At 27.8% G+C, this 12,576-nt stretch overlaps 1 protein-coding gene and 1 long non-coding RNA gene across 2 annotated transcripts; one reads left to right on the forward strand and one right to left on the reverse strand.

Moving 5' to 3' along the window:
• Positions 1 to 1,112: 1,112 nt before the first annotated feature.
• Positions 1,113 to 2,026, reverse strand: LOC134827419 (uncharacterized). The gene is made up of 3 exons (XR_010161789.1): positions 1,860 to 2,026; positions 1,281 to 1,809; positions 1,113 to 1,217 (listed from the first exon to the last, which is right to left on the reverse strand). It is a non-coding gene; the product is annotated as an uncharacterized LOC134827419 (long non-coding RNA).
• Positions 2,027 to 8,583: 6,557 nt separating this feature from the next.
• LOC134837592 (LIM domain-containing protein A) lies at positions 8,584 to 10,500 on the forward strand. Its single transcript, XM_063852974.1, has 3 exons — positions 8,584 to 8,619; positions 8,684 to 8,967; positions 9,255 to 10,500. The coding sequence occupies exons 1-3, from the start codon at positions 8,584 to 8,586 to the stop codon at positions 10,498 to 10,500; spliced, it is 1,566 nt and encodes a 521-aa protein (XP_063709044.1).
• Positions 10,501 to 12,576: the final 2,076 nt, after the last annotated feature.

Here is a 12,576-nt window from a genome sequence, read left to right on the forward strand (position 1 = left end):
TAAATTTGCGGCAAAACAATTTTCAATGAGAAATAATTTTTCGGTTCGTTTAACAAATTTACCTGCCACTTGTAATTACTTTTTGTCTTCACCTCATCGCCGTAGACGGGAAACAAAACGGTAGTTCTGATTTTATTACTATTTGAATAACTTCGACGCTAAAATGTTGCATCACTCACTTATTCACGTACTTGTCTGTTATTATTTTTCCCATAAAGGTTTTTGTACTTATTGTTTGTTTGTTTATTTTTTTTGTGGAGTTGTTATAAAACTTTAAATAAAAAAACATCGAAAGTGGTTCAAATTTTTTTTTATGAAGATTTGATTTTGAGATTATTAATTTGAAGCGATTGATCGTCACAAAATGATTATTTTTTGATGACAAGACAATTAATTTTTTTGTTGTGATGAATTATTTGAGAATGACAATTCTTGTGAATTAAATTTTACATAAATAATTTTTTATGTTTTTAATTTATATTGAATGTTATTTTGCAAAAAAAAATATTAAAAATTATAAAAATAAGTTTTTAAAATCTTTTATGAATTAAAAATAATTTTTTTCATCTTTTATAACTTTTTTATTAATTTTGATTAATTTTCACAAAGTTTTTTTTGACAACTTTTACTTACTTAACTTTTTATTTCTTTTAATTAATTAATCTTTTAATTTTAATTTAATTTTTATTTGATAATTTGATAACCTAATTTATTTTATTTAATTATTTTTTTTTTAAATTTAAAAATTTTTTAAAAATTAAATTATTTTTTTTAAATTTTTTTGACTAAAATTATTAAATTAAGTTGAAACCTTAGTTGAAAAATAAAAATACTCTTCCTTAGTAAAAATCTTAAGGAAAAAGTCATTAACCAGAATTTTTATACAAAGCTTTTAAAACGTGACTAACAGATAAATATTTTTTTTATTATTTAATAATTAAAACGAAAGTTATGTCATCGCTATGTCATAATAAAAAGTATAACACTTTACATGCATTACTATATAAATTGAGAGAAATACTTTCAATGCCTTTGATTTATTTCACAATTAATTTTAATTAAAACTTCCTTTCTCTGGCCCAAATTAAAATATCATCTTCATTCACTTTTTTCCATTTTTTTATTTTTAATTAATTGGTGAGGATGGCATCTTTAATTAAAATTCATTTACAACCTTTTCCTTTTTTACAAACCACATTTTCTTTAAAATCGCAATACTAAAAAAAATATTTTTATTGAAGTTTTAAATTTTATTGAAAATTTTTTAAAATAATTTTTACCTGTTTTTCTGGATTAAAAAAATGTGGCGGCGAACATTTCTTCAAAATTGGGACTCCATGATCGCACAAGAAATATTTTGTGCAATCACAACGATGAGGCAGAAGAACATTTACTCCGTGATGATTTTTAGGTGGGCATTTTCCGACAGCGTTTTTGTCAATATGTTTACGATTTTTGTTACAATCGCAAGCGATAGTGAAACAAAATATTAGGAAAAGTATTTTAAGTTTCATTTTTGATGATGATAAGTTGATACTAAGCTAAAATTTTGTGATGAACGAGCTTTTATAGGAAATGAAAGAATTTTATCGAACGTGAATTATTTTAAAACAATTTTAATTACGAAATATTTTTTTTTGTCTTGAACTAAACCGTCTTCAGTTTGTTCTTTACTTTACTCTTGATGTCTTCTTTTGGCTCTACACTTTTTTCCTTTTTTTGCTCCACAGGTTTTTCTTCTTTGATCTCTTCACAATGCTCATAGTTGACATCTAATTTACATCCTGCATTTTTTGGCCAATCACATACCTGAAAAAATTTTCACATAAAAATTATTTAATTTTTTTTTTTTTTCTTACGGATTTATTGGCATTAAAAAGTAATCCTTTAGGACAGTTATTCAGGAAGAAATTTCCGACGTGGTCACAACTGTAAAAGCTTCTACAATCACACTTGTTTGGATGAAGAAGATTTTCTAAAATTTCTTCATATTGATATTCAGCTTGTGGACATTCGAATTTTGTATCAAGCTTTGAAACTTTTGCAGCAAAAATTAAATTAACGATGCTAAAAATTATTAAAAATTTTATACTGAACGTCATTTCAAGAGCACTTTTTATGAACTTCTAATTAAATATTACTTTTTTTTTCTTTTTATATGATTCGAGAAAGACGTGACTTTTTAAATATTTTTTGGCTTTTTTGTGTTTGTGAGTTAATTTCTCTCAATATTTTTTTTTATAAGAGACTCAAAATGTTCTTTTGAGACAAATGAGTTTTTATAAATTTTTATTTTTTTTTAATATTTTTAGGATTTCTAAAAAAAATATTTATTTAAAAAATAATAAAAAATATAGTTTTTGAATAATAATTTCATAAAAAATCTTAACCTTTATAAATTAACTTTAAAAACCAAAAATTAAAAAAAAATCATAAATTTTTATGTTTTTTTTATATCAAAACCTCTAAGATTTTTGAATTTTTTGCAATTTTAAAAATTTTTTCCTCATACGAGTTGCCTCTTATTTTTTATCTCTCAGAACGTAGAAACAATTTAAAATTTTTATTAATTTATTTTATTTTATGCTAAAAATATAAATTTTTTTTTTATAACGATTTAAAAAATTTTCATTTTGAATACCCCTCATAAAAAAATTTTTGTCACATTTTTGAACTAAACTTTTTAACTATTTTTTTCAAATTTTCTATTAAACTTTGAAAAATTTTTGCACGAAATTAAATAATATTTTTGAAAAAAATGTATAATTTATTAATAAATATTTAAAAAATTTGAAATTTTTTAAAATTTATTTTGCAAAAATAAAGAAAAAAATTTTATTTAAAACCTCTTTAATTTATTTTTCATTTTTGAAAAATGAACTATTTTTTCCGCAATTTTAAAAATTTTTTCCTCAATTTGCCTCTGAATTTTTTAAAAAAAATTTTGGGGCACAGGTAAAAAACACACACATACACACACACAGAACGTAGAAACAATTTAAAATTTTTATTAATTTATTTTATTTTATGCTAAATTACTTTTGATGCAAAATTTAGAAAATAATTCCAAGATGAACAAAATTCATCTCTTAAAAACACAACAAAATTAAGTTCGTCTCTTATTTTCTCACGAAATCTTTCTTTTTATATTAATCCACATTTATTCACATGTCGATCCAATAAACAAAAAGTTACAAATTCCCCATTATATTCATTATTCATCGAAGTACCGTCAGTAAGTACAGTGAGCAATCGCAATTACTTTATTCTTCTTACTAAATATTTCTTCACTTTTCATTATTTATTTATTACAAGAGCAAGCTACACTCCAAAAAAACAACAACATGTAATATAAAAGTTACAATTTAAATGAAAAAACACATAATCTGCCTTACACGAACCTAGCGATGTCGACAATTAAAATCATTCAGCAACTTTATTTAATAACTTACTTCAATTTAAATGGGAGCAGCAAAAGCTACACATGCTACTTGTTTAATTTTGTTTTTTTTTTATTACCGCATTTCGAAGGAAAAATGCGGTATAAACCAGAAATTGATAGTAGGAAAGGTGATTAAGGTCACGTGGTTTACAAAACTAAAAGAAACTAAATTGATAAAACCACGTGGTTTAAAAAGTTAAATTAATCACAAAGTCTAAAAATTCAAATAAACCATGTGGTTAGAAATTAAATTAAATTTAATTAAAAATTAACTAAAATTAACTTTAAAAAATCATTAAAAATTAAACTAACCACGTGGTTTAAAATTAGGTGAATTAAATTTAATTAAAAATTAATTTAAAAATTTTATTAAAAATTAAATTAACCACGTGGTTTGAAATTTAATGATTCTTTTAATTTATTAATTAATTTTAATTTGATTAATTATTTAAAAAATATAGAAACCACGTGGCTCAAAAAACTATATAAACCACGTGGTTAAAAATTCACATAAATAAGTTAACCACGTGGTTTAAAAAATCTCATAGCTATCAAAAACGCAAATTTTGTCTTTGCCATTTAAACGACAACTTTTTAAATAATGAGAGGATTTAAATGTAGGGCAATTTATTCGGCGGCATCTTCAATCCGCAGCACGCAAAAGTGTAGCAAAATGAAAAAAAAAATTAAAACCAGACGATACTGTCAATTACCACTCACATGTTGCGCAAAATTATGTTAATGTTCGGAGTAATTTGCAATGAGACACCAAAGCTGTACAAAAAATTTAATAACCCAAACTTACTTCGACAATTACTCAATTGAATTGAATTGAATTAAATTCGTTTATTTGGTGCATAAAAAAGTTTATTTTTTGCATATCGTTTGCAAATATGATAGTTGAGGTACTTGATGTGTGTCCCATTTTTCGTGTCTTACTAGTTATTACATTTATTATAAACAAACAAAAAAAAGGTAACTTGTCGTTAATTCAGCATTTGATGTGTTAATAAATGAAAGCCAGTCGCGTAATTATGTCGAGTATGCATTGTCTGGGCGGGCGACAGGTGTTGCGATTTATAACAAGATAACAACTTTAAATTAATGAGTTATTGACAAATTATCATATCTAGATTAATATAAGTGAGAAATTTTGTCGTTTGATTTATTTTTTTTTTTGTAAAGGTTTTGTGTGTTTATTAAGAGGAAATATTTTAAGTTTTTTTTAAATTTTTTGTTTTTTTTAACACGGAGAAAAAAATGTTTTTTTTTTTAAATAAAATTTAATTTTTTTTAAGTTTTCACAATGATTTAAAAAAATATTTGAATTTTTCTTACTTATTTGTTTACAATTATTTTTCAACTTAGGTCCCATTTGTGGAATTGATCCCAATGCACAAAAAATTTATTAAGAGGAAATATTTTAAGTTTTTTTTTAAATTTTTTCTTTTTGTTTTTTTTAACACGGTGAAAAAAAAATGTTTTTTTTTTTAAATAAAATTTAATTTTTTTTAAGTTTTCACAATGATTTAAAAAAATATTTAAATTTTTCTTACTTAATTTTTTACAATATTTTTTAGATTTTTTTTAGGACTTTTTACTTGTGACTAAAATTTTATAAAACTAAAAACTTAAACTTGAACTTGAGTTAATTTTCAAAAAATAAAAAAATCAAAATTTTTAGCTTCAAAAAAAAAATAATCAATTATTTTTTCTTGTTTTTTAACATAAGATTTTTGTTAAAATTTTTTGAAAAAAATTCTTAAAAAATATGAGATTGAAAATTAATCAAATTAGATTAAATAAAATAAATTAAATAAAATTATATTAAATTAAATTAAATTAAATAAAAAATAAAAAAATAAATAAATTAAGTCAAATTGTTTTTTTTTTTCAAATTTATTTACGTTTGAAAAACCTCAAAATACACTAAAATTTTATTCGAATATTTTTTTCTTTGTTATGAAACAAACTTAGGAAGTTTCTCGTTCTTAGATAAAAAAAAAATAACGCCACGTGTCAGTAAAACAAATATCTTGTATATCCGGAGAAGTATGCAATTTTGTTTAAATACCTATAAAAAATACGTGACATTTATCAAAAAATAAAAAAGTATAGAAGAGCATTTAAAAAAGCTTAAAAAACAATTTTTCGTCAGTTCTGTTTCAAGTGTCAATAAAGTCTTAAAAAATGTTCTTCAAAACTTTGATCGTAATTTCGTTCGTAGTTTTGTCGATAATTGCCATTGAAGTCCGTGAACCAGGTCCTGTTGGAGAATGTCCCCAAATTAATGGCGATTTTCCAGTATTTTTGGCTGACAATTGTTCCTGTTCAGTTTATTATATGTGTGATTGGGGAATACCATGTGAACTATGTTGTCCAGAAGGATTATATTGGAATATGTTAAAACAAACATGCGATTGGGAAGATCAATGTGATTGCAAAAATTGTTGCGCGCACCATCTACAAGCCAATGAAGAATCAGGAAACTCAAATGATGGAGGTTATATACAGGAAGAAGATTCTGAAAATGATCCAGATTGGTAGAAAGCAAGAATTAATAAAAAATATCAAAAATCATGAGTTTTTAGCAAACTACCACTTTTATAACCTTCGGCCTTGCTACTAACTCGAATAATTTTTTTAACCTAAAAAACGTGCATTTTGATGATAAAGAAGAATTCATGTTCAATTCATAAAAAAAAATCGTGACAACTCAAAATAAAAATTTACTAATAAAATAGAAAATTTTCAGTATAAATTCACTGTCAACCAAGCCAAAAAGTCAGTTTTATTCTAAACTTTCTAAAAACTTATTGAAAAAAAAAACACTTTGAAAAATGTTCTTGAAAGCTTTCCTGGCTTTAACTTTTGCCTTTGTGGCATTAACTTACCAAGAAGAAACTGAACTTTGTCCAGTTGGAGAATGTCCAGAAGTACATGGCGAAAATGTAACTTTTTTGGCTGACAGTTGCAATTGTTCAGTTTTCTACTTTTGTGTTTGGGGAACACCTTACAAATTCCTTTGTCCAGGCTTACTGTATTGGGATCCCGAAGAAAACGGGTGTACAAAAAATCAGACAAATTGTGCAAAAATGGATCAAGGTGAAGGTACTACAACAGATCCTTCTGAATCCCAGAATGATGGCGAAAATGAAGAATGAGTTGCAATACAATAATTTAGAAAAGCAACAAGATGATAAAATTTTGTCAATATTGATAAAAAAAAAATCACGTTTGCTTCGTTATGAATTTAATCAAATTTAATAAAGTTTGAAAAGTTGGGCAATAAAACTAAATGTTTTCTTTCTGGCAAATAAAAATTGACTTTGCAATCAAAAAATATCATTTTCGAATCACAAAACTTGTATTAATAGATTTTTTAAAATTTTTTTTCTGAAATCAAATTTTATATTTTTTTAAAATTTTCCTGAACTAAATCAAAAATCTAATTTCACATTTTTCTAAGACTTTTAAGATGATAAAAAGAAAGCTTTTTTTGATTAATTTTCAAAAAGTTTAACATTAAAAACCGAAAATATTTTGAAAGTTATTAATTTTGTGATAAGACATTGTAAAATTGTTTAAAACATATTTAGGTAAAAAATTTATTATTTTAAAAAATAAAAAAATTATTTTGAAATACTTATTTTCATACAAAATAACAAAATTTTAGCAATTTTTGATCGTTGATAAACATTTTTGTTGTTTTTTAATAATCTTATTTGAAATTTTCAAATTGAAAATTGATTTAAGATCATTTTAAGTTAAAAATTGAAAAATTAAAATTTCATAAAAAATAACTGCCAAAAAAATTTGAAAAAAAAAATTCAGTAATTTTATGAAAAATTTTTTTAGAGAAGAAAATTCAAGTTAAAATATGATTTTCAAAACAAAAATTAAAATAATTGAAAATTTTTTATAAATTTTTTTTAAAATGTCTTGAAAAATTATGAAAATACACCAAAAAACGATCAATTTTGATGAAATTTTTAACTTTTTTTTTATTTTGCCCCATTGGATTTTTTACTTTTAAAATGGGGCATCGGACTTTATTTTTGATTTTCGTTTGGAGCGGCCTAAATTAACTTTTAAATTTGTCTTAATTGACTTAAAACATTGAGTTAAGTAATTTTTTTTTAATTTTAAGTCAAGTTTTAAGTTTTGTAAGCAAACGTATAATAAACCTTTTTTGAACTGAAAGTATTTTTGGCCATGATTTTAACCAAAAATATTTTAAAATAAAGAACTGCACTAAAAATTCACCTTGATCAAGGTTTTTCGAAAGTAAAAAAAATAAAATCTTATTGAAAAAGGTTAACGAATCTTCAACGACTTGCCTGTGGAACGACATTTTTGTGCGATTTTACTGCCAAACACACCTTTTCTTACGTGACTCGTGTGACAAGATGCAGAAAAAAAAAGTTTAATGACAAAAATTGCATAAAAGAGACATCAAATGTGTTTCCGCGCTGCTGAGATGAATATTTATATCAAAGATTGTCTCTAAAATGTCTCATTATGTAATAAAGAATTGAATTCAACGACAGTTTTGACGCGTCACTTGCAGCTAAAAGCAGTCTTGCAAGACAACACGCAATTTTCTTTCCGACATTTGTCACAATTTCTCTCGCAAAATGAGACAACTTTGGCTTAAATTTCAACTTGCTCACCCGAATACTTAATTTTTAATTAATGACAGACCGTAAAAGTCACACGAGACAAGTTGATGTCATGATCGTTCATTACCGATTTATTGAAAATTTCTCTTTTTCCGAGTGTCACGTGATAAATTTACGTTCATTTTTACAGTAATTGCAACTTTTCTACTACTCGTTTTTTTACAAATTTTTGATAAATTTTATCACCCGCAGTTTTTTTGTCACTTTTTTAATTTTAAAATTCATCTTTTCTCTTTCTTTGTAAATAAAAAGATTTAAAAAATTATCATTAACTTGAGTTTAATAACAAGTTTTTATGCAATTTTCTGCCATGACCATTTAAAGATCAAGCGATCATGTATCTTGACTTGTAAAAAATGCCCATTAGAGTGCAATATCGGCATTGCGGCAAAATGCGATGAAGTAATAAGAGACATTTCATGTTTACATGTGAAAAGTATTCGAGTCATGTTATGAATGATGAGGAAATTGAAGATGGTGATGATGATTATGATGGTATCAAGGCCTAAAATGTTAATGGATTGAATAATATTTAAAATTTTTCTCTCATTTTTTGCAGGTAACGCTCGTGTTATCACTCTATGGAGCAATTGACGCGAAAAAAGATGAAAAAACTCAAGGACCGATCAAGAAGGCGAAGGGATCGAAACCTACAAAAACTCCAAAGACTTCAATTTTGGAGCAGTTCCGGAATTTATCGCCCGAGGACAAGGAATTTTTGAAGGAATTGGATAAACAGTTTTCGTTGCACGGTGACAAGATCAAGATCAAGGTCGAACGTGAAAATGTCACAAAAGGCGCGAAGGGGTCTAATAAGAAACGGACAATTGATGGAGAGTTAGGGTGAGTCACGTGGTTAGATTGATAATGAAAATTCAAGAGACTTGATTGAAATTATTTCTTTTACTTAAGTCCCTTTACGAACTGTAGATTTGCTTGGTTTGAATTAATTGGAAAAGATTTTTAGTTTGACTTACCTGAGCCTTTTTTTCAAATGATCCATCATACTTTGAAGAGTATCTTCTTAACTTGAGCCTTTCTTATATCCTCGATAAACTCCACTTAAATGTTGAAAGCTGAAACAAAAATTGATTCGAGAAAGACTAAAAAGTTTTTTTATACATTTTTAGGTACAGCTACAACCAAGACCAATACGAGCATGGATATTATTTCTCAAACCCTGCCCAATCTCATTACAATCGTCAAGGCATGAGATACACAAATCCCCATCGTGAAGTAGCAACTGACATTGAGATCCAACCTTCTCACAGTTATGAAATCAAGCCCATGGAAGAGACATATCACAATGCACCACGTTCGCAATATATCAAACAAATGCATGGTTACACCGAAGATAATGTCCCAATTATTGTCTTGAAGATTCCCGGACCCACAAAATACGCAGCCCATCTTCAAGCTTTGTTACAGCAATATTTAGAACTTCGTGCTGCCCAATACATCCGTGCTTTCGAAGAACAAGAAGCAGCTCATTATCAAACAGGATATGATTATGGTTATGCTCCTTCTGCTCCCGTAGCTCCAATTGCTCCCGTGGCTCCAATTGCTCCCGTCAAACCTGCTCCCTATCCAGCTCAACCCATTCAACCCGTTTATTATCAACCAATGGTTCAAGTTGCTCCCAATCTCTACACTCCTGTACCGGCTCATCATCAAGCACATTCACAACAATACTATGCTGCTCCTCAGTCATATACTCCCAGCAGTTATTACTACAACCATCCAAGTGCTGCTCCTTATCACAATCATCCCACACATGCCCATGTTGCCCAGCCACAAGTTGAATACTCACCGAAATATGTCGAATCAACTGTCGCTCCTCCTCCCGTAGCAGCAGTTAAGGAGTATTACACTCCTGATATCACTTATGCTCAATACGATGACAGTTACCAACCACAACCTGAACACGAACATCATCAATACAATACCCATGAAGAACAATCAGAAGATCATTACGAAGAATCGTCAGCTACCCCTTTAAAGACTTCCGAAAACTATCCAAGTGACAAACATACTCAAGTCATCTTCAAAGAAGATAAAATCCCTTACAACGCTCATTATGGCCATTACATCCGCAAAGAGGACCAAATTCAAGTTACTCCAGCCCCAGCTCTTGTTGAAATCACGCAACGACCACACAACTACCATGCGCATCCAGAACCTTCCGATGGTTCGGAACACCATGAGCATCATTATGAAACGGCAAAGAGACAAACTGCTCCGTTCTCCGAAGAAATGTTCCGTAAATATAACAAACTGATACAAAGAATGAAGAAACAAACGGCAAAGGCGCAACAACAAAAGGCTAAGGAAGAGCAGCAGAAACAAGAGCAAGAAGAGGAAAAAGCTGCCGAATGAAAATATAGTTGAAAAAGTTGTTTTTATTGATATTATTATGTAAATAATTGTAAACTCTATTTTTAAGTGAAACGATTCTTGGACGAAAAAAAGAAACGAATTTTGAACGAAAATGTTGCTAATTAAGTTACCGCTTAAAGAATGTTACCTAGATGTAATTTGCCAATGTTTCTCACTTTCTGTTATTTTTAATAAATAAAAAATGTCGTAAAATGGAGAGGAAGTGATTTTGAAAGTTGTCAATTAGTATTAAGAGCAAAAATATTGCCTCAAAGCCTGTTTCACGCTGAAATTTCTCGCCTTACTCATCGATTTTGGACTTTACCTCTTTATTGCGATTGAAATATCATAAAATGGGACTTTTCAATACAAATAAAAAATTTAGTTGGCCAACTTTGGTTTAAATAATTAGCCTATACTCTTGGTTAGTTTGGAATCTATCTAAAGTTCAAAGCCTACTTTTTTAATTTTGTCAATGTTACGTGTTTAACGGTCAACTAACGGCGAAAGAAAATTAATCATAGGAATCTGGTCTTAACAGTTTTTTCCCAAAATATCAAATTTAATTTCATTATTTCTTCAACCATCAAGTAGAAACAACTTAAATGAAAAAATAGTCAAAATTGCCTTCTGCAGGTAAAACAATTTCTGATTCCAAATAAAAAGCCTTCTCATCAGTCAACTTAATGTAAACATCAGTTGTTCAGTTGTGAAATTTTTTTACAAATTGTTGATATAATAACATATTCGGCTTCATAGAATAAAAAATCTCTTGACAGGTAACTTTCTGTTTCTTCTAACAGCAAGATCTTGTCGATTCTTTTCAGCGATTCTTTTACGTCGAAGTTTGTTTGCGTCATCTCGGTTGTCGTAAACGATCTTTATCGACGAAAAAACGCCTCACAGGTTTGAGACGACATTCTCCAGGGTACAAATTCCTTTTCTCCAGATGTGTCTCGTAGAAATTTCGTCATCAGAAGCTAGTTGTGCGAGTTTATCTCTTGGCTGTTGTAAGAATTGTTGGTTATAAATTCATTAGCCATGTTTTCCTCTTTCCAATCCCGCATCATGAACGTTGCGTAGAATGCCATTCCGAGCCTTTCATTTAACGTAGCGATTCTTGCATTTCTTTACATCCTTGCACAACTTCATCGACTCTGACGTCACACATTTTGAGCGCACTGACAACGTTCATTTTGTCTGTTTCGTCCAAGTCGCTGCTGTTTAAACCGTGCACTCCCCGAGGTACTTTTTCAACTAAGTAGGCACTGCAAATCGCTTTTTAACGAAATTGCAGTACTGCCGATCTTCATGGTGTTCGATTTCAGTACACGGTTTTTCACGAGATGATGCGCGTCTTGTGTGCAAAAAGAAGGTACGTCTTTGCATGACATTAGATTCCTTTGGACTTTCACAATTCTCGAGTCGCCGTCTCCGCTAAAACCGAGTACTTCGATTCCAAACTTTTCAAGTTCTTCGATGATTGTATCGAGCCTCGCACGAACGTTTTCTGACAAAAATTTGTTATTTGAAAAACTCGTGAAAAATTTGAAAAAAAAAATCAATTACCTAAATAAAAATTAAAAAAAAGATTACAATGTCTGAAATATTTACTTCAAAAATTTTTTAAATAATTCAAGACGAAAAATTTTTAAATTTTTACAATTTTTACGACGCCCCCCCCCTTCCAAAACTGCTGACGCCATTAATGGATGACGCCATAAAAATTCTTCAATAAACTTATCAAAATTAAAATATTTTGTACAGAAGAAAATTACGTTGTTCATTTTGATTTGACAGAAAAAGATTTGACGAACTTGACAGGAAAAGCAACGCACTCTGTCTTCAATTTTTTTTAATTAGATAATTTCCTCGAAAAATTTTTTATTCTTTGTAAAGTAAATAAAAAAATATTTTTTTTGTTTTTTTTTAATAATTTTTTTTATATTTTTTGGGAAAAAAAATAAATTATTATTAAATCGAAAAATTAAATTATCGATTTTGACTCACAGGGTTTGTGAATTGTGAAAATAGCGAATTTCGGTTTAATGAACTTTACGCCAATGCAAAAACTAA

The sequence above is a fragment of the Culicoides brevitarsis genome, chromosome 1 (genome assembly GCF_036172545.1).
Source record: "Culicoides brevitarsis isolate CSIRO-B50_1 chromosome 1, AGI_CSIRO_Cbre_v1, whole genome shotgun sequence".
NCBI classification, from domain to species: domain Eukaryota; kingdom Metazoa; phylum Arthropoda; class Insecta; order Diptera; family Ceratopogonidae; genus Culicoides; species Culicoides brevitarsis.

What these genes read in the sequence shown, in the direction of transcription:
- LOC134837592 (XM_063852974.1), top strand. Translation starts at nt 8,584, where the DNA reads ATGAGGAAATTGAAGATGGTGATGATGATTATGATG. An exon ending in TGGTGATGATGATTATGATG is followed by an intron (nt 8,620 to 8,683) that starts GTATCAAGGCCT and finishes CATTTTTTGCAG; the next exon opens with GTAACGCTCGTGTTATCACT. An exon ending in ACAATTGATGGAGAGTTAGG is followed by an intron (nt 8,968 to 9,254) that starts GTGAGTCACGTG and finishes ATACATTTTTAG; the next exon opens with GTACAGCTACAACCAAGACC.